The 21,802-nt window shown below is 40.0% G+C and overlaps 1 protein-coding gene across 1 annotated transcript in view; it reads left to right on the top strand.

Annotated features, from left to right (window-relative positions):
• The window catches only part of PTPN4 (protein tyrosine phosphatase non-receptor type 4), a 167,384-nt gene extending 145,983 nt beyond the window's left edge, over positions 1 to 21,401 (top strand). The window contains exons 26-27 of the mRNA XM_075001253.1: positions 10,977 to 11,112; positions 13,315 to 21,401. Coding sequence (XP_074857354.1) covers positions 10,977 to 11,112; positions 13,315 to 13,401 — 223 coding nt within the window. The 3' untranslated portion in view covers positions 13,402 to 21,401. The remainder of the gene's footprint in view (positions 1 to 10,976; positions 11,113 to 13,314) is intronic.
• Positions 21,402 to 21,802: the final 401 nt, after the last annotated feature.

The raw sequence follows: 21,802 nt of genomic DNA, 5'->3' as shown, positions 1-21,802 counted from the left end.
TGCTGACGTAGCACTGTGCACATGAACATTTGTGCAGCCAAAACTTGTCACTTAGGGACAGTGTTCCCTTTAAGTTGAGCTCTTGGGTAGCCACCTATGAGAGATTGTGGACCGCCCAGCTGATAAGCACAGTGTTTTGCCCACCCGCAGTGGGCAGCATTTGTTTCTATTGATGCTGCACATCTGCACGTTACTTCATGCATGTAACGCAATTTATTCTATCCGTGTGTAGAAGAAAATAGGGGGAACGCTGCTAAGGGGTGTGGGGTTTTTTCACACCACTGAGCAACAAAAAACAAAAGTTTTCTGAACATAAGTGCTAGTTAGCGCAGAATAATAGCTCTGGGAGGTGCAAAATGCCTCATGCATCTCAGGGGGGTGTTAATTTGGCTGCCCAGTGATAATCTAAATGTCTGCACTGACTAAATGTCCTGGTTCATGTAAGGAAAGAGAGGGAGAATCACAGGTCTGAACAATTTACTTTGTATGATGTCTCAGTAGGGTAACTCAGGTTGATTTAGATATATCGCCACTTTTCTTACTCTTCAAAAAAGAATCCACATGCAAGTGGCCTATGACTGTATAGGCATAGTCAAGCCTTACCCTGGAGACTCAAGCTCAAGGATTCTAGGGATCTCCTGTGATAAATGCATTTTGAATACCTGCCAAATATACAGTGGTGGCTTCTCATTTTGATGTCCCATTTGGCTGGAATTTTTCTCAGAAGATCATGGAAGAATACCGTCACCTTTTTTATGTTTCCAGTTTAATACCTGGAAAAAGCTGGGGAAGGAGGGGAAGACCTGTGGCTCCATTAGAGAGCAATGTGCCTTCCTTGAAGTAATAAATTGGCAAAAGCAATTGTAAAGCTGATTAGAGAACTTTGGTAGCAGTATCCTTTTGGTCTGCACATGTCTTCCCTTCTGCTTTTCATTGAGGCTAACCAGCCTTGCATTGGTGAACCCCTCCCTTTTTTTTAAGTAGCCTCTGGCTATACATACCTTAACTTATCTCATAGAGCTGGAAGGGACCTTCAGAGGTCACCAAATCCAGTCCCCTGCCCCCTCATCCCAGACAGATTTTTTTAAAACCTGTTTGCCCAAGTATCCCTGAATAGCCCCCTTGAGGTGAGCTCATAGCCCTGGGTTTAGCAGGCTAATGCTCAAACCACTGAGGTAGCCTTCCCCTAACCTTGAAAGGCCTCCTCAAGGATTGAACTCATAACCCTGGGTTTACAGGACCAATGCTCTAACCTAGGTGCTATCCGTCCCCACTAGAGACAGAGTTCTTATCTGTCAGTTGATTGGATTATTAACCCTATTATTCAAACTTAATTAGTTACTAATCTGTCTTTTGTGAGTTTGTTCTTTAAAACAAAAGAAAACAGAACACCTTGATTTACTAATTCCCCTTTTCATGGGGACTGCCCATCTGTGTAGTATGCCTGATTCACTGGGACTTAAGTGCTTCTACTGTCAACAGGCCATCACTTCAGTGGATGGACAGTCATAGAATCATAGATTTGGGTAGGAAGATAAGGCAACTTGATCAGCCAAGGGTTTGTCAGGCTGGGACTTAAAAAAAAAAACTCTGAGTATGGAGATTCCACCACCTTCCTAAGTAAACCAGTCCAGTATTTCAGTACCCTCCTAGTGAAATAATATTTTCTAATGTCCAACCTACACCTCTCCCACTGCAACTTGAGATTACTGCTCCTTGTTTCATCATCTGTAATCAGTCAGAACAAACTAGCTCCATGCGCTTTGGACCTTCTTGCTTCAGGTAGTTGAAAACCACAATCAGATCCCCCCTCACTCTTCTGTGGACTAAATAAACCCAGTTCCCTGAGCATCATCTTCTAAGTCATGTGCCCCACCCTCCCAGCTAATTTTCACTAGTCTCTCTCCATTTTGTCCCCATTTTTTCTGTAGTGGGGAACACAAAACTAAACTCGCTAGCCCAGATGTGGCTTCACCAGTACCAAATAGAGGGGAATAATCATTTCCGTTGATCATCGCGCAGTACTCCTACTAATGTAACACAATATGCCATTAGCCTTCTTGGAAACAAGGGCACACTGACCCTTATCCAACTTCTTGTCCACTACATTCCCCAGGTCCTTTTTTTGCAAAACTGATGCTTACTTATTTGGTCCCTAGTCTGTAGCAGTGCATGGGATTCTTCTGTTCTAAGTTCAGGACTTTGCACTTTTCCTTCTTGAACCTCACTGGATTTTTTTTAATCAGTCCTCCAATTTTTCTGTTGTTCTGGACCCTGTCCCTGTTCTTCAGCATATCTACCTTTCTCAGCTTACTGTCATACACAAGCTTGCTCACGGTGGAAACCAGCCCATCGTCAAGGTCATTAATGGAGATTTTTGAATAAAACTGGCTGAAGGACTGATCCCTGGGGCATTCTGCTTGATACCAACTGTAAACTAGAAATTGAGCCATTGATCACTGCTTGTTGAGCCCAGTGATTTAGCCACCTTATAGTCCATTCATACAAGCCATTCTACTTTTAACTTGCTGGCAAGAACACTGTAGGAGACCATATCAAAAGCTTTATTAAAGTCAAGGTTTATCATGTCCACTGCTTTTTCCATATCCACAGAGCCAGCTTTCTCCTCATAGACAGCAAACAGACTGATCCAGGAAAGAAGGGGCCTCGAAGACACCCCCGCCCCCAGGGCCGTGCTTCCACACATTGTTTTGGAGTCCAGAAGAGCATCTTTTGGACTCCAAATCATGTGACCCTATGCTAATGAGGCACAGGGATTTTGCACCTGCGCTTTATTAGCATATTTTGGGCTGTGTAGAAATGGCGTCAGATTACACTTGAAGTTCGTCCCCAAGACGACCTCATCTTTTCCACTTAAATCCATGGTTCTCAAACTTCGGTGATCCCTTTCACACAGCAAGCTTCTGAATGCAACACATTTTTTGTATTTAACACCATTGTAAATGTTGGTGGCAAAGTGGGGTGTGGAAGTGGAAGCTGACAGCTCATGACCTCCAGTTGGAGCCTCCCTGACATAAACCTCGAAACGTTTTTTACCCAAAGGCTACATCTACTCTACAGTGTTCTTTCAAAAGAAGTTTTTCTGGAAGATCTCGTCTGAAAAAACTTGTTTCAAAAGGGCACGTTCATATACAGAAAAACAGGTAAAAAAAATCAATCCACTATTGCAACACAGTCTCTGCTCTTTCGAAAGAACGGGGCAGGGATTGAAAAATCCAGCACCATGAGGACTGCTCTTTTGAGGTGTCTCCCCACTTTTTTTTTTGAAAGAAGCTTTTGAAAAAAGATGCTCTTCCTGTTCTGGGATCAGAAGAGGGCTTCCAGAAGTATCTGACCTTTCGGATCGAAAGAGCGCATTTTGTGTGTAGAGGTTCTGCATGTTTTTTCAAAAAAGGGGTGGATTTTCCCAAAAAATTTATAGTGTGGATGCAGCCAAAGCCTCACCATGATAAAAGGGAGGCTATACATTAGGAGAGCCCTGGCCTTTTACCTGGACAGGACAAAGACCTTTTGGTAATTTCCTATGCTTTTACTTTCCATTGTGGAAAAGTCTAATAGTGGGGCTTCCAGAGACTTCCAGGGTCTCCAGCTGTATCAGACACTGCCACCAGATTTGCAACATAGTAACTGCCTCTGAAACCACAAGCACTCAACAAGTTCATTTCCTTTTCTATCATGTTCCTTAAGAATGTCTATCTTGGAAATCTGTAGGGAAGCAGCCTGCACATCTGCACACACCTTCGTAGAACGCCTTATGGTTACTGGGGGGACTCTGCTTCCAGCACTGTTTTTAGCTCCATGGTATTATCCTTCGTAACACACCTTGATTCTGAAGCCCCAACCTCCCATTAGGGATATTGCTTGGAGTCGCAGTGGAGCACCCACAGGGAGAGTACTTGAAAAAGAAAAAGATGGTCACCTTTTGCAATAACTGGTTCATTGACATCTCTGTTACTGAGAGTGCTGCATGTCACACCCTTCTCCCTTCTACTTAGCGGTTCTTGTCAGAGACTCTCTGGTAGGGAAGCAGCTGAGGGTGTTTATCTGTGCATTGCTCATTAGCCATTGTGGAAGAAGATTAAAGGGGGCAATGCATATGCAGGCCAGACAGCCACTGCCTCCCAAGTTAACAGCAGTACAGGGATGCAAGCACAACTGCAGCGAAGTGTCCATAGGAACATACATCGTGAAGAACCATCCATATTGCACAAAGTAACTAACATCCTCTTTCTCTGTTTAATCAAACAGAATTAACATAGGGGGAATTGAAAGTGAATTTTAACCTGAATTATAATGGTTCATCATTCTGCATTAGGGTTGGATACATTTCTTTCTAATTTTCTAAAATAATTTTATTCTTTCTAATGAAGGATGCAGTAAATCTTGGTACAGTTTATATCTATCTTGATATTTGGAACATTAGGCATACTAATGCTGAGTATCTCTAGCTTCTCTTTGTTGAGCAGTTTTTTTAAACACATTTACCCCAGTGATAAAGGTCTATTCGCTACATTATATGATAACCTTTGACGCCATCTTCAGGACTGAATTATAAAGGAACCTACCAATGTTTTGTAGACCATTTTAATAAAAAAAAATATTTAAACATAAAACTGTTGTAAGGTAAACTATGATTTCTTTATTCGTGTGTATTTATAAAATTCCGTTTGCTTAAAAGTGAACGTTTTCACTTTAGACTGAAACACCTTCAAATTTTGTCAGTTAAGATGCACATGATGATAGAAATATGGTTTTCTGATAATGCTGACAAATGGAAAACACTGATTTCCCTACTGTACAAACTGTGTATTTCCTTGTAATTTTTTTTAACATGAAACATTTCAATTTAACATGTTTATTGTGCTCAAAACTAAATTCCATTGATTTTAGATGTTCTCTGAGGTTTCCTAACTCTGGAAAACTGTACATGTGCGCGCATGCGCACACACACAGGCCTCTTTGTTTTTAATTTAAATACCCTTTTTGTAAGACCTCTCACTGTTCTACCACGTTTTAGATTCCCTTTTATTAAAATTTATTGATGCTAAGTTTTTTATGTATATGCGTTCCTAGAGCCCTTGGGTGTGCTCAAGCAGAATATTGCTAATGCTTACCTTTTAGAGTAGAGATTCCTAGTTGGAGGCTTCAGACATTTTGTCACCAAATTTTGGTTATCACATTTCCCATTTATAATCTCTGCCAAATATGTTTCATTAATAAAACAGTTTTCAGCATGTTCAAGGATGTTAATAATATCCTTCTTGTGATATTCGTTGCACTAGGGCTGACAAAATATGCTATTTCTTCACAGAAGCAGGAAGACTCATGCTTCAATGTGCTAGATTAATATAACATTGTTTTTACAAATCAACACTCCGTGGTACTTCTCAGCTCCTTTAAGAGCACAGTTCAGTGCAGGAATGGATTGCCAAGACCAAGAGTGGCGTGCCATCCCTGATGCTGCCTGCAAGTCAGCTCCAACAATATAGGAACATGTTATGTCACCTGAGCAGTAGAAAGTTAGAACACAGAATCTGGCTCTTCATCTTCTGTTTTCCAACACTATGAATTGTTATCTTGGCCAGAAATTCACTTCTGATGCCCTGCTATATGACCAGGTCATTAAAAAAGTCTCAGTGATTGTGTAAGCAACATACTGAATAGTATCAGAGATGTAGCTGTGTTAGTCTGTATCTTCAAGAACAACAAGAAGTCCTGTGGCTCCTTATAGACTAACAGATATTTTGGAGCATAAGCTTTCATGGCCAAAGACCCACTTCACCAGATGCATGAGGTGCCGGAGTGGGGGTGGGGTTGTCCAGAAGAGAATTTAAAGAGGGGTGTCTCATGTCGGGGATTTTTATCTCTAGGACATAATCGCCCCCGTGTGTCAGGGGAAACAAGCCTCTGGCTGAGGTAAAATCAATACAGGGACATGGAGAATCTAAAAATCCTATAGGCCGCCATTTTGTGGCCCCATCAACGGCCATTTTGAGACAGTTAGCTTCCCTGGTAACTGAATCCATGAAGCTAGGATTCAAACGGAGTCCTCTGATTGGCCAAAGGGAGCAGGCTTCAGCAAGCTTCCAGAACCTTTGGCCGAGAGGGGGACCTGATTGAAGACTGTGACACAAATCATGAATATGGTAATTATCTCATAAATAATCATGAAAACTGCCTATGAATCTGGAGCCCTCAGCTCATTGGAGGACATTGGACAGTGGGACGAGAGAAGGAGCCTTGAGGGACTGCAAGCAAGAACTCTGCAAACCCCATGCAGAGCAGCGTTGACCAGTAGGTGTCCTCAGTTTTGGAGGCCAGAGCCAGAGCTGTGAAATCACTGTGGCAGCCGCCCTCTGGGTGGCTCTGCCTCAGAGCTGAGCTGTGAAATCACAGTGGCAGCCGCCCTCTGGGTGGATCAGCCTGGGAGCTGGGCAGGGGTCTGCCCTAAGCTAAAATCACTGGGCAACCACTCTAGTGGCTCTGCCCTGAGCTGAAATCACTGGGCAGCCACTCTGGTGGCTTTCCCTTGAGCTGAAATCACTTCAGCAATTGCCCTCTAGGTGGCTCTGTTCCGGAGCTTGAGGGAATTGCTGGAGCTCTGCCTGAGAGCTAAAAGAGGGTGTGGATCCAAGCAGAGCGAATCACTGCAGCCCTCACCTTTGGAGACGCTGCTCACGGGCCAATCACAGCAGCTGCAGTCTCTTCTAAAGGGAGGCAATCAGCTGTGAAGCAGCGCCACTATGAACCCCAGCACCGCGCTTGCATCAAGGCGCGGCAAGTGGGTCTCCAGGCATACTCACCGGGTGGCAAACTGGCCCGTGGCTCAGGCCACGGGTACTGCGTGCCCGGTAAGGAAACTGGAGGCCCACCGTCATCACCGCTCCTCCAGGCCCCTTCATCGCCCACAAGCTGCGTGCGTGCTGGGGTCAACTGACTGTTCTACCGGACTGGACATCTTACCTATTGTGACCCGTATAACAGACTGGACATTGCATTCGCCGGACACGTAAATTGATTAGGCCTAGGGCTCAGCCGGGCCTTAAACACTACACTAAGAACTTATAGACACTTGGTGGGCACGAGAGCCCCTCATAGGGGAGTAGGGGAAACGCGGCCCCTACTGTGCCGTCTCTTGACGGGGGGAGGGTAACGCCTGGGGGTCCGACCCTGCAAGGCCAGACCTATTAAGCCTGCCACACTTGATTAAAAGCGGTACAGCTAGTGTTAGTTATAGTTAAATATTATTTAAGTATAGTTAAATACCGTTCATAGTTTTACCAGTTTTCAATGTTAAACAATCAATACAGATGAATAATAATAATAATAATAATAGCAATTAGTTTAATGATAAGAAGCTACCTATAACTTCTCCTTCTTTCCTTTACCCTTCCTTATTAATTCTCCCGAGTGGGCTAACGGTCCTGGGAGAAGGTTGGGCTTGGGAGGTCGTCAAAGGGCAAAGAACCCAGCGACCTCCGCCACCAGCTGCTTGGACCGGGAGTAGCGCCCCGGTCCAGATTCCCCTTCCCTCCTTCCACTTCCCTCTTTTTAACGAATATATCTTCCTTTGCGGAACAATAAATACAGTATCACAAATACCCAGGATGGACTACACAGTTATATTTGTAAGTTAAAGTATAGTTAGGCATAGAGTTAATGATAGTATGAACTAGTTTATGTGCTTGTTTTACTGTTGCTGTTGTGTTTTTGCCTGTTGTTCTTTGTGCTAATAAATTTCTTGTTAGTTATACTTTAAACCAGTGTTGTCGTCTTCTCTCTCTGACTGGGTGCCTCCCTGCTAGGGGGTGGGCGGACTTTAGGTGGAGTTCCATTGCCCTTTGGTGACTGCATTACTCCTCCTGCCAGTGGGTGGTGGGATTCCCCCTTGCTCAAGGACCCTGGGTTCTGGCCCCGGCTCGCCCGCACGTCAATTGGCTACCACGTCGCGGGGGGGAAGCCACCGGGCGCTAACATCTCAGTAAAGGGGAGGGCCAGAGCTGAGATCTGTTCAGTCAGGGTGGAAATGGCCCATTATCAGTAGTATACATCAAGAGAGGAGAAAAAATAAGTCAGATCAGTCAGGGGGGTGTGGCCCATTGTCAGATTCTAATGTGGAGGTATGAACTTCCAGAGAAGAGAAATTGCTTCTGTAAGGGGCCAGCCACTCCCAGTCTCTGTTTAATCCTTGGTTGATGCAGTCAACTGTGCAGATGAATTGCAGCTCAGAGATTTCTCTCTCCATTTTATTTTTGAAATTTTTTTGTAGGACAGCTAATTTTAAATCTGTAACTGAGTGTCCAGGCAGATTGAAGTGTTCTCCTACAAGTTTAAGTATGTTGCCGTTCCTGATGTCTGATTTATGTCCATTTATACTTTTACGTAGAGACTGTCCAGTTTGGACAATGTAAATTGCAGTGGGGCATTGCTGGCACATGATGGCATATGTTAGTAAACGTGCAGGTAAAGGAGCCCCTGATGGTATCGTTGATATTAGGTCCTGTGATGATATCGCTGGTGTAGATATGTGAGCAGAGCTGGCAGTGAGGTTTTGTTGCAGGGATTGGTTCCAGGTTTAGAGTTACTGTGTTGTGGTCTATAGTTCCTGGTGAGAATTTGTTTAAGGTTGGCAGGCTGTCTGTAGGCAAGGACAGGCCTCCCTCCCAAGATCTGTGAGAGTGGAGGATCATTGTCCAGGATGGGCTGCAGATAACTGGTGATACCTTGGAGAGGCATTAGCTGGGGGCTGTATGTGATGGCCAGTGGTGTTCTCTTGTTTTCCTTGTGAGGCCTGTCTTGTAGCAGGTGGCTTCTGGGTGCACGTCTGACTCTGTCAGTCTGTTTCTTCTCTTGCTTAGGTGGATATTGTAGTTTGAGGAAAGCTTGGTAAAGGTCTTGTAAATGTTTGTCATCTACTGATATAATACATGCCATCATGTGCCAGCAGCGTCCCCCACTGCAATTTACCTTGACCAAACTGGACAGTCTCTGCGTAAAAGAATGAATGGACATAAATCGGACATCAAGAACGGCAACATACTTAAACCTGTAGGAGAACACTTCAGTCTGCCTGGACACTCAGTTACAGATTTAAAAGTAACAGTCCTACAACAAAAAAATTTTAAAAATGAAATGGAGAGAGAAATCTCTGAGCTGCAATTCATCTGCAAATTTGACTGCATCAACCAAGGATTAAACAGAAACTGGGAGTGGCTGGCCCCTTACAAAAGCAGTTTCTCTTCTCTGGAAGTTCACACCTCCACATTAGAATCTGACAATGGGCCACGTCCCCCCTGACTGATCTGACTTATTTTTTCTCCTCTCTTGATGTCTACTACTGATAATGGGCCATTTCCACCCTGACTGAATAGACCTTCTCAGCTCTGGCCCTCCCTTTTACTGGGACTCTCCTCTTTAAATACTCCTCTGAAAACTCCTTCCCCCCACCTCCACTCACATATGTGATGAAGTGGGTCTTTGCCCACGAAAGCTTATGCTCCAAAATAACTTAATCTATAAGGTGCCACAGGGCTGCTTCTTCTGTACAAAAAGCTGTCAAGTAGCGCTTTAAAGACTAGCAAAATGGTTTATTAGGTGAGCTTTCGTGGGACAGACCCACCTCTTCAGACCATAGCCAGACCAGAACAGACTCAATATTTAAGGCACAGAGAACCAAAAACAGTAAGCAAGGAGGACAAATCAGAAAAAGATAATCAAGGTGAGCAAATCAGAGAGTGGAGGGCTGGGGGGGAGGTCAAGAATTAGATTGAGCCAAGTGCTCAATCTAATTCTTGACCTTCCCCCCCACAGCCCTCCACGCTCTGATTTGCTCACCTTGATTGTTTTTCTGATTTGTCCTCCTTGCTTACTGTTTTTGGTTCTCTGTGCCTTAAATATTGAGTCTGTTCTGGTCTGGCTATGGTCTGAAGAGGTGGGTCTGTCCCACGAAAGCTCACCTAATAAACCATTTTGCTAGTCTTTAAAGTGCTACTTGACTGCTTTTTGTTTTGATAGTGTATAGACTAGCACGGCTTCCTCTCTGTTACTATTATACTGTACAGTGTAGTCATAGATTTTTAGACATCTGCTCTGACCAGCCGAAATTTGTCCTCTGCAGCTGCTGGTTTTCAAGACTGCAGGTTATCCAGCAGCAGGAGCTGCTCTTGCCTCTGTTCCAAATTTTTGTCTGTAGAAACAGCAGTGTGGTGTTAATTTTAGCATCACAGTTACCCAAGCATGCCAATTTCACAGGCTTAATCATGGAATGCACCTGTTCAGTTATCATATATAACAGTAAAGCTAGTTGGGGTTGGTTTTTCCCTAATGTGGAAGATGGGACAGAAGTCATTCAGTAAAAACTTCTAATGGGGTATTGTACACTGAAGCACTCCTCTCTGCTTGACTATTCTGAAATAGGCCATTTACTGGGGGTGAAGAAAGAAGGATCTCATTAGGCTGAAAATCCTTTCAAAATAAATAATTTGGAGAGAACATCCTCTGTACAGTGCAGGGTTTTTGAGCTCTTGTGGTGAGCTGAGCAGCGTCCAGCAGTTGGGGACTTGGGAACCCCTAAACACAGATTGTTCAGTTGCATTGCAGCAAAGTATAATGAAATTCTTCGGAGTTCATATTATAGGAGAACAAAGAAATGTGTGGAGAATGAAAAATGCAAACTTACTCAAAAGGGCAAGTAAACCATCAGATGCTTTAAAAAATTTCCACTGGGTTGCTATATTCTAGGAAGGACAGAGACAGTGTTACTCACAAACAGTGCTCTTATAATATCATCAGTAACCTTTCTCAGTTGAAATAATCATAAATCTCTCTTGGGTACGATTTAGGTATTGAAGATTTTAATATTAAAATGTATTCTTTTTATATTTTAGGAACATATTGATTTTTAAAAAGAGAGAGTTTGAAGGTGGATAATGAAATGCCACATTTTTCTCTTCCAGTGCTGGGATTGGACGGACCGGTGTTCTTATTACTATGGAAACAGCGATGTGTCTCATTGAGTGCAATCAGCCTGTTTATCCATTAGATATTGTGAGAATAATGAGAGATCAAAGGGCCATGATGATTCAAACACCAGTAAGTATCATAATTGTAGAAAAGTAGTTTCACAATACACAGTGGCTTCACTCTTTCTGAAAACAGTAAGGTAAGTGCTGGATGTTTTGAAAGAGGGCAGCTTAATTTAAAATTACTTAACTAATTTATCTGTGCCTTTGGTCTGTTGAGAACAATAAGGTATTTCTGGCACTTTGAAGGTGTGAGATTCTTCATGAGTTTCTCTGCAACAGCTGCTGCTGAAAGAAACAGCCTTTCAGTAATGAAAATAAATGTCAAATCACAAATTCTAAATATTTCTTGGCAGAAGTTATCTTCTACACCAGAACTACTCAAAAAAAAAAAAAAAGAGAGTAAGAAGGTGAACTAGAGGTGTGGGAAGGGAGAGTGAAAACAATGAGAGAGTTTGTGAATTACAGGGAAGCTGGAAGAGAGAATCCAGCTGTGCAGTTCTGCTCTAGCAATACGAAAAACAGCTTTAACTCTGCCATTCACTGATGCAATAGGAAATCTAAGCTGTTTTTTAAAAAGCACTTTAATCTAATCTGGGATCATAAGGTACTTTGTAGTACCTTGAGAGGACATCTGTCATAAGGTTGTTTTGATGCCTTAATTGTCTCTCTTCATATCTTAGCGTGTTTGTTTTTCCTAGATTTATAATGCTTAGTTTGGGGATAATTGCAACATACGGTAATGTATTCTAGCCTAAATTACTGATCTGTATTCTCCACCTTAATTCTATTTCAAGGTAGTTTTGTTTGGAGTAGGTTGAGAATCTGAGAGCTTTGATTTGTCTTGGAGTCAGATGTAAGCTCTGTCTGGAAGTTACTTGTAGTTGACCTTAATAGACATAAAGCAAAATTTCAGTGAAATGCGTATTTTAACTATTATGTCAGCAGTGTAACAGACTAAACAAGATTCAGGCTATGTCTACATGTGCCCTGAACTTCGAAGGGGTATGGTAATCAGGCTGCTGGGAGATTACTAATTTAGTGCTGGAATCAATAAGCAGCACTTCATTAGGCTAATTCCCCCGCCTCCCCTGGGCAACTTCAAAGTGTCAGACTTTGAAGTGCTGGCATGCCGTGTAGCTGCGGGCACTTGAAGTGCCTTTACCTGCCAAAATTAGGTAGTAAAGGCACTTTGACATCCCTGCAGCTGCACAGTATGCCGGCACTTTGAAGTTTGACACTTGGATAGTGCTGTGGGGAGAATTAGCCTAATGAAGTGCTGCATATTCATCACAGCATTTCATTAGTAGTCTCCCAGCAGCCTGATTACCATGCCACCTTCAGTGTTCAGGACAAGTGTAGAAATAGCCTCAGTGTTTTCCTCTGGGAAAGCATAAACTCAAGTCATCGTGTTTCCTTGGACTATTTCTCTCCTAACTTTGCAATTCCAGATTGATACACACACTTTCTGCAAGGTGGAACCATGCTGTATGCATGCCTTTCACATCATAAGTGAAATGAACTGAGGAGTCAATTTTGTAGCAAAACCTTGAAACAAAAAATGGAAAAATATTTATACTGATATAGTTAAATGTAACTGTGCCGATGCACATGTAATGATATAATAATTAATTTCAAAATCCAGGTGACTCACGTTTAAGATCTGTCATTCATTTGACAATCAGGACTAGATAAAAGTGATTTAACTCATTGCAAAGTTAGAAATACTGCCTTTTCAGTAGTATATATTGTTGTACAGCAATCCATTTGTATCTGTGGCACTTTGCTGGAGCATTGTTGTGCTTTATTGTTGAGATCTAGTTTTACTAACTCATATCTCAAGAACTGCTTTAGTTGAAAACCAAATGCTTTAAAAATTACGAAGTCAACATTCAAACATAAATGTTATATAGTGTTGGTTTGTCATTTTAGAAGTTTTGAGATGTGAGTAACTGATGTCAAAATTAATGTGAAGGGGACAAAACACACGTGGTTTTGGTACACTGTTTCTTAAGCTTCTAGAGGTAGATAGACCTTAATTGCTTAAACCATAGTGTTGGAGTGAGTCCCTGAATCAGTTATAAGTTATATGAATTATTGTAAAGTTTGTGAATATCATTTTTTTTCTTTGATTAAATACCATGTATTCCATCTTTTGCTTTGCTACTGAACAAGGCCTTAGGATAACTTTCCTATAGTTTTGTTTGTCTGAGCACACTCTACATGAATAACTTTTTTGTTTTTCAATTAACTTAGTCAACTTTCTTTTCAGAGTCAATACAGATTTGTTTGTGAAGCTATTTTGAAGGTATACGAAGGAGGATTTGTTAAACCTTTAAAGACATCGCTGCATAAATAAGAGCAAAAGGGCTAGGATTCATATTGAAGTATCCTGTGCTCTGTAATAAACTGGCACCATTCATTGTGCCATAACTCTGCTTGCAGGAAATGGCATCAGAGAACAATGGAGAAGTGACAAAGGACTTGGATAACTTCAGCACTGTTGCACTTTATGTTCAAACAAAAATCAATTTCTAAAACTCTATTACTTACATGTGTTTGAAGACTTTATTATTTTCATGCTTTGCTCTGGACGAACCATAAATTGAATGAACTGTGTGTGTTCAGGGTAACTTTTGAGATCTCTTTGTAGTGCCATATACTCCCCTTCTGGTTGAACTACTACAAACAAGGCTTGGAATTATTTCACTCTGGTATACAACTGCATCTTATAAAAACAAAACAAAAACCTAGACTAAGCCATCGTCTCTCCCAGTGCTAGATTTTATGTACTGTGTATGGATCTTCATTTTTTATTTCTTAAAACATCAGCAATATTGCCAATATTAGATAGGGAGACACTGCCTACTGATGCAGCACACTTTGCTCCTCACCCCTCTTAGGCTACGTCTACACGTGCACGCTACATGCACATCGAAATAGCTTATTTCAATGTAGTGACATCGAAATAGTCTATTTCGATGAATAACGTCTACTCGTCCTCCAGGGCTGGCAATGTCGACGTTCAACTTCGACGTTGGGCAGCACCACATTGAAATAGGTGCTGCGAGGGAACGTCTACACGCCAAAGTAGCACACATCGAAATAAGGGTGCCAGGCACAGCTGCAGACAGGGTCACAGGGCGGACTCAACAGCAAGCCGCTCCCTTAAAGGGCCCCTGCCAGACAGTTGCACTAAACAACACAAGATCCACAGAGCCGACAGCTGGTTGCAGACCCTGTGCATGCAGCATGGATCCCCCGCTGCAGCAGCAGCAGCCAGAAGCCCTGGGCTAAGGGCTGCTGCACACGGTGACCATAGAGCCCCGCAGGGGCTGGAGAGAGAGTGTCTCTCAACCCCTCAGCTGATGGCCACCATGGCGGACCCCACTATTTCGATGTTGCGGGACGCGGATCGTCTACATGTGCCCTACTTCGACGTTCAACTTCGAAGTAGGGCGCTATTCCCATTCCCTCATGGGGTTAGCAACTTCGATGTCTCGCCGCCTAACGTCGATTTCAACTTCGAAATAGCGTCCAACACGTGTAGCCGTGACGGGCGCTATTTCAAAGTTGGCGCCGCTACTTCGAAGTAGCGTGCACGTGTAGACGTGGCCTTAGAGACCAGTTGGTTATTAGAGGAAAGCTGGAATCTGTGTTAACCCAGCAGTAGCTGCATAATGTCTGCTTACCAGCATCTTGTAAAATATCAACAGCATTTCTCTGAATTAATGGCACAACTTCTTTCTGTGTCATAACACTGTAGTATTCCAAATCATGTGACTTAACATTATGTAATGGAAACTAGTGCATGCTTTGCGTGTTAACCCCTTAAGTGCCTTGAGACTTAAAGTGTATGTCTAATGAAAAGGCACTCATGATGACCCTGTGGGGCAGATATTATCCTGTCATGTTTATTTTAATGGGTTCATATTTTAAAACATGGCCCTTGGTGCTTAGAAAATGGTACTTCAAGGGGTCAGAAAATACCATTCCCCTTTTTCCTTATGCAAATACCTGCATGCTACTGTGGGTAACAAATGCACCTCTGCCTACTTAATGTGTGAGCATTATTTGCTGCTGTGAAATTCTATGGAAAGCCAAACACATTCCTTCCCATTTGTAAACTGCTAGTAATTGGTAATGAACATCTGGTAGGTTGTTAGAACTCATTTTACCCTATCATTGAGAAAATCTGTCTCATTTAATTAGATTATAAGGTTTTAATGGCATTGATACATAAACTTAAACTTACCACCAAGTCTGATTAATTTCTTTCTGTTAGCTGATAACCAGTTATTTTTCTAAGGCCTCATTGGTTGATTTCAAGCCATGTTCGTACTGGACTTTTTAATTATTATTATTACTATTAAAGTAAGTAATAAAATACAGTCAAAATGTCCCAAAATTTTATTTTAATCTCTTTATGACCCCAGTAATTTTTTCTGTTATCCTTGTATAAAATTAAATTGTTCCATTTTGTGTGTGTTGTTTTTTATTTAAGTCATTAATGTATTTTGTAATGAGCAGTTTGTCTGTTTGATACAGTATCTGAGCTCATTGTAAGCATATGTATATTTTGTCCCTTTTCGGTATCTTTTCCAGTTTGGGAGAAGCCAGTTGCTACACAAGGTGTCAAGCTTGATATATAGCAAGTAGAGGTTCAGTCACTTTTTTGACTATCCTCCAGAAACATAACTTTACATGCCCAATATTTAAGAAGTTTGTTTTATTGGTTTCCTGAAAATTATCTGTTCGGTTTTATTAATTAGCTATATGAAATGTAGAATTAAAGATATAAAGTTCTAGACTGAGAAAGTTTAAATATTGTAAAATTCTTATATTTAATACAGTATCTTCTATGGCCATGTAGAAGAGACCACGGTTATAAAATATTTAAAAAAAAAAATGAATTCAGGTTAGTTGAGGTCCTGGTTTATGAATTTTGTAAACACCAAGAACCATGATACCAAATAGAAGAGACATACAGTTTTAAATATTTTTAGAAATTAAAAGAACATAATATTAGCTGGGCTGTAGCCCTTATTTACAAAGAAATTCTGCTATGTCTGTTTCTAGAATTGATATTTAGTTCAATATTATCCCTCTGTGAACAGATTAATTTTATTTTAAAGTTAAGCATAATCTGACTGCTAATGCCAAGGAACTGACAACATACCTTGTTTCCTAGAGAAGTTGATGGGGGAAACATTGTAATTTTACCCAAATTTAAAGTGAGGATTTATTAATTGAAATGGACTGACAAGAACCATTCTCCTCCAGTTTATATCTTCCAGTCGGTAGGCTCACCATCTGTATCTGCTATATCTGGTGTAATCCTGTTTTGTGCTCAGTACCTCAGGGCAAGGCGCTCAGCGCATTGTCGGATTGGAGCCTTTTGATGCAGTTTCAGAGATTTTACTGTTGCATCACTCAGGTAACAGAGATTAGAGGTATAGGCTGTTGTTTTGACACCTGGGGTTATATGTAGACATTTTACATGGAAGTACTTTTAAAAAAAAAAACAAAAAAAAAAAACCTCTCTGCTCGATAGTCTGTTTCTAATCAACAGAATATGAAATTACATGACGTTATCTCATATTTAGATGCCCGCATGTAAGTGATAAAACACGTTTGGATAGTAAGCCAAAAGTAGCTGTTCCTGTTTTGATGGCTGTCCAAAAGAAACATTTTTTATTTGAATTAGAGAGTTATAAAAATAATATACTGGCTATAATCTTAGTTTTGTTTTAAACTCTCTGCATCAAAATTGTTACCCTATCCTGTAGTACTTAAGAAAATTTTCAAGCGCTGACTTCCATATGACAGCACTTTGAGCCATAATATTGGCTAGCTCGAAGGCTAATTTAACAAAGCACTTAACATTTAAAAATTTAATTTTAAAATATACATTTTATTATATTAACATTTTATGTTCATAGCCAAGTTGTACGTGAAAATAGAGACGTTGCTGTTTTTCATACTTTTATGGAGGGAAAGCAGGAATAGAGAATTTATAGCAACATAGTGTAATAATGGTATTTTACATATTTAAATATTCTTATATAATAGTGCCAAAGCAGTTTGAGTTTGCAAGATCCATTTATACCACAATTGATGGAATATATTATTGCCTGTTTTTTGTATGGATTTCATATAGAGACAAGTACATAAGGCTTCTTAGAAGTCTTCAACTGCATTGACTTACTGCTTTAGTGTACTAACCAGTTATGGATGGGGAAAAAAATCCAAAGTATCCATGTATTCGCTGAAATTAGGGCAACCAGTTTACAGACAAGTGTTGGGAGTTTTTGGCATCCCTGAAGGCACGTATATGGTGTTAATTAAGACTTTGTTGGGCAGCGCTCGAAAGCATCAAAGCCTTATTGCACCACGGAACATTAGTTTGGGGGAAAAAAAAAAGTAGTAGTTTCTGCCTGTTGTGGTATGAATGGCCTTAAAATATTTTTCTATGTCTGCAAACTGCTAAATGCTTTACTTTGGGTTATGATGGTCTGTCTCATTCGCTTCAAAATTAAAAAGAAGAATAACTTGTTTCATGCTGTACAAAACATGAATGTATCTTTGACATAATAACCTATAAGAGGTTTGTGTTATGACTGGATTTTATGGATAATTATTTTCATACAGTTTTGTTTAAAGTAGAGGTGGGGAAAGGAAGAAAAGGAAAAAATGTAAAAAAAAAAATTGCAACACTTCCATGATTCTAATGCAGGGTTTTTTTCTGTTTTGTTTTGTTTTGTTTTAAATCAAGTGGCTTTTGTTGTAAATAACAGCAATATGATGACAGTTTGTGCCAATGTATAATGCTACAAATTGGGGGTGGGTGGGGAGTTGGCTTCATGATTCAAAACTGCAGTTGCCATTTTTTTATTTCGAGTGTCTTTGCTGAAGGGTTTTCTTTACATGAAGATTTTGGGATCTTTAATTTTTTGAGTGTTCGGAGGGAAAGGGCATGACTTTTTGCTTTTGCTAAATATGAAGTAATATATAGGTAAATTTATGAAGTATTACACAGGTGTCAGCCAATCACTGAGAAGCCACTTTAGGTAAGCCAACTAAATGTGGTTTATTAGCTTTCGGTTATTATTGCGTTTCAGGGTATTCAGTGTTTAAATATGTTATTCTTAAGCAATAAAATGTACAACCTTTATGCTCCTTATATTCCAAAATATTCTGCCCCAGTCACTAGTAACAAAATTCTTGATTATTCATCCAACTGCACTCAGCATTAGGTCATATTTCTTCAAGGTATCCCCAAATTACAATGTGAAATTATTGTAATTTGTCTCCTTCTGCAACAGCATTTTTTGGGGGGGTGGGGGGAAGCGATAGCCTCTTAGTCATTCTTCCATGCTTGATCATAAAAACATTCAAAAATCAGTTTAGAAACCGAGAGAAAGATCTGCTATGGAACCATGCGGTTGTCACCTTCCCATTGAGAATCAGCAGTAACTTTGCAAATCTCAAAGGAAAGCCAAAAGGCAGCTGAACTGCTCGGCTTCCCCATGCAGGGAAACAGAAAGTAGAGAAGGTGATGCAGGAAAATGCTGAACCCCCCTGCATCCGGTTGAGCAGAATTTCCTGGTATTGCAGCTATCATCGTATGTACGAAGTATAGGTGGTGTTCAATAGTAAAGGAACTTTGCAAGGCTGTGGCCTGTAGGTCAGTGAAGTATATGTACCCAACATACACAAACCTCCAATTAGAAGTCCTCTGGCACCTTATAGACTAACAGATTTTTTGGAGCATAAGCTTTCATGAGGGGAAAAAAGTCAGGGATGGTGGTAGGTCCTACTGTGAGGTCCCTTCCAGTTCTGAGATATGTATTTCCCTGTGCTTCATCTTTAGCATGTGTTGTCAGAGAGCCAGCGGACCTGCTCAGTAGGTGCCCAATGGCTTGGTTCTGGGGAGGGAGTTTAGTATTCTGGTCTCACATTAAAATGTTGCTTACTGAAAACTGTATAAGTGACAGGAATTTTATCCCGTACAGTCACCTGTGACCAAATATAATCTCTCATGCAACATAAATTTCAGGTCACTGGTTTTATATGCATTATATTGCATCAGAACAGTGATGTCCACTTACCTGTAACTTGCTAATTTCAATAACTATCTTTCCTTTAAAGCAAGTAAAGCCTTTATTTTAAAATAGAAAAATAGTAAGTGTGAGATCATAGCTGGGGTTCAGTGCCAAAATACAATAAATATATCCATTGTGTGAGGGAGGGTCTCATTTCATTTGTTGAAATTTCAAAGAGAAGAATATTAATGGCTATAGGGAAGGTGCTAGGAGAGGAAAGTGACTTATTTGCTTTAATAAACTTATTACCTATATTATCGTACTATAGTTAAAAACCAAAGCTGAAATTTTTGGGTAATTGCTTACACAGAAGAGGTGGCTAGCGAGATGAAATGTGTTAAATTCACCCCTACACAGAGCTTGTACAGGCCTATGCGACACTTGAGAGGATTTTTCCAACATCGGGGTTTAACTGGTGCATAGGCCTTAAGATGAGTCTTTGCAGGATGGTGAATTTCACCCATGATTTGAGTTGAGAGAAGTTGGAGAGGAATGAATCATGGTCTTCTTTTAACGCATGACTTCATGGATATGTTGATGCTTTATCCCCTCAAAATAAAATGTTCTGGCTATTTTTTTTAAGGGGGGGGCATGGTAAGTGTTGAAAGAGAATAAAATAACCAAAATACATCATTTTATGTATTCCTCCTCATTAGCTTTTGCTTCACAGACTTTGGCTGATAACTTTTGCTTCTTTCATTATTTCATATTTAGCAAGATTTAGTATTTTAAAGTTCATTTTTTCTAAGTTTCTTGAATTTCAAATAGTAGCACTTTATCTCATGCTTACTACTGACTGAATTATTGGACAAAATAAATTATTGTGGGCTTGGAGAGAGATGCTTAACTGATTTATGTACGGAGTTGATTTGGATCGCATCCTGGTACAAACACTTCAGTTTTCGGCTAACTTAATGTTTCCAACACTATCAAATAAGTCTTAATCTGGTTTACTGTGTTATAATTAAAGTCTGGCACTCAAATAAGGTGCAAACAAACTACAGGGTACTTTTGAATTAATCTGTGTTCTCTCTGAGCTAGGTACAAATAAGCTATGTTTACTGTAAGTATTTCTGCTTAGCATTATTTTAACAGTAAATAACGTGGAAATCAAATATTTCTTTTTTGTACCTGTTATAAATTATTTTGAGTTTTGATAAATAACATAAGTAGATAATGCACAATAATTTTTTTAAAGTTGTAACCCATTTACTCCTAGGCAGTCTGAAAACATCTGTGAAGGGATTAATACAGTTTACATTAAGCTGTTTTGTTCTGTTTATTAATTAGAATATATCCACAAATAGCCCAGTGCAATTATCTAATATATTAATGCTCCATAATAACAATCCATAACATCTTTAAAAGTAAGAAGAACTAGGCTTTACTTTCCTATTATGTAGCTGTAACTTTATTTCAGGTAACTCACTTATCAGTGGTCTAGTTTTAACTAGAAAATTTGGCAAAACTATTCTAACGTGTTTTTCTGTAACAGGTGCTATACTATATATGTAAATACAAAGGGGGAAAATCTTATCTGGATCATATTCACAATCATTGGTGGCAGTATTTAATCACAAATCACTTATGGTAATAAGTTTGTATTTTCTGCTGCAGCTTTACATGTATCCGATTTCAGTTGGGTTTCATACTGCTCAGTGATTGACTATGAATGTGTACGTAGATCATCTCCCAGAGTTGAATAGCTCCTTTATTTTTTGCCCAATTCTATTAAAATCTTTCCATTAAAATGTGTTAAAAAATACTCTTCCCGTAAGTACGTTTTTGCCTATGAATTTGTACAAATGCTCCTGAGCTAAACCTAATCCAAAAACCTGTTGTCTAGGTTGAACACCCAGGATGTTTATTTGAAACATAAACTTGAATTTGATCAACACTGGACAATGTGAAAAATTGAGTTTGTCACTGCAACTACTGTATGCTTTAAAGAGTCTTACGTGTCCTCATTTTGGTAAAATGAAAGCTCTTACCATTAATATGATATGCTAACATTTGACAGAATACCAGCATCTCCCATTATAAATATGCTAGTTATCCTTTAAGAAGTCTTGTTTTAGTCTTAAGAAAAATTTCATTCTATCATGTGAAATAAATGCTGTTATACATATTTTGTGGATATATTTAATTTCAATTGACAAATAGTTGTCTAGGTATAAATTTGAAAAAAATATAGTTTACTTGTGAATTTTAATTGTTTAATTACAAAATAAAGATGTGCTTTAGTATTCATTTTTGGAGACTTTCTACGCAGTGTACACATTTTTGTGATGTCACTCCCACATAAACTCTGTGTGTTTAATATTATGTAGTGTCCCATCCCTTGGGGAGCTCCACGGTAGGTGTATCTGCGCCCTTGTGCCTGTAATTGGAGATTGTTAGAGTGTGTGTGTGTGTGTGTGTGTGTACTGGGTACGCATAAAAAATGCTAAATTAACAAGTGAAGTTTTGTCTGTAGGCCAAGTAGGAAATTAGTAGTGGAAGCACACATTTCCTCCATGCTTTCCTGACAATGTGGCTCAGCTTTCAACTAGAGAGAACCAGACTTCTGTCACTTTTCATTCTTTATATAGAGTTATATAAAGGATTGTGTTTTTCAGACTCAGTTGGTTTTTGGAGCTTACAGCCTAGTTGATA

The sequence above is a fragment of the Carettochelys insculpta genome, chromosome 8 (genome assembly GCF_033958435.1).
Source record: "Carettochelys insculpta isolate YL-2023 chromosome 8, ASM3395843v1, whole genome shotgun sequence".
In the NCBI taxonomy this organism is placed as follows: domain Eukaryota; kingdom Metazoa; phylum Chordata; order Testudines; family Carettochelyidae; genus Carettochelys; species Carettochelys insculpta.
The sequence above is the reverse complement of the archived record's forward strand: the minus strand, read 5'-3'. Positions and strand labels throughout refer to the sequence as shown.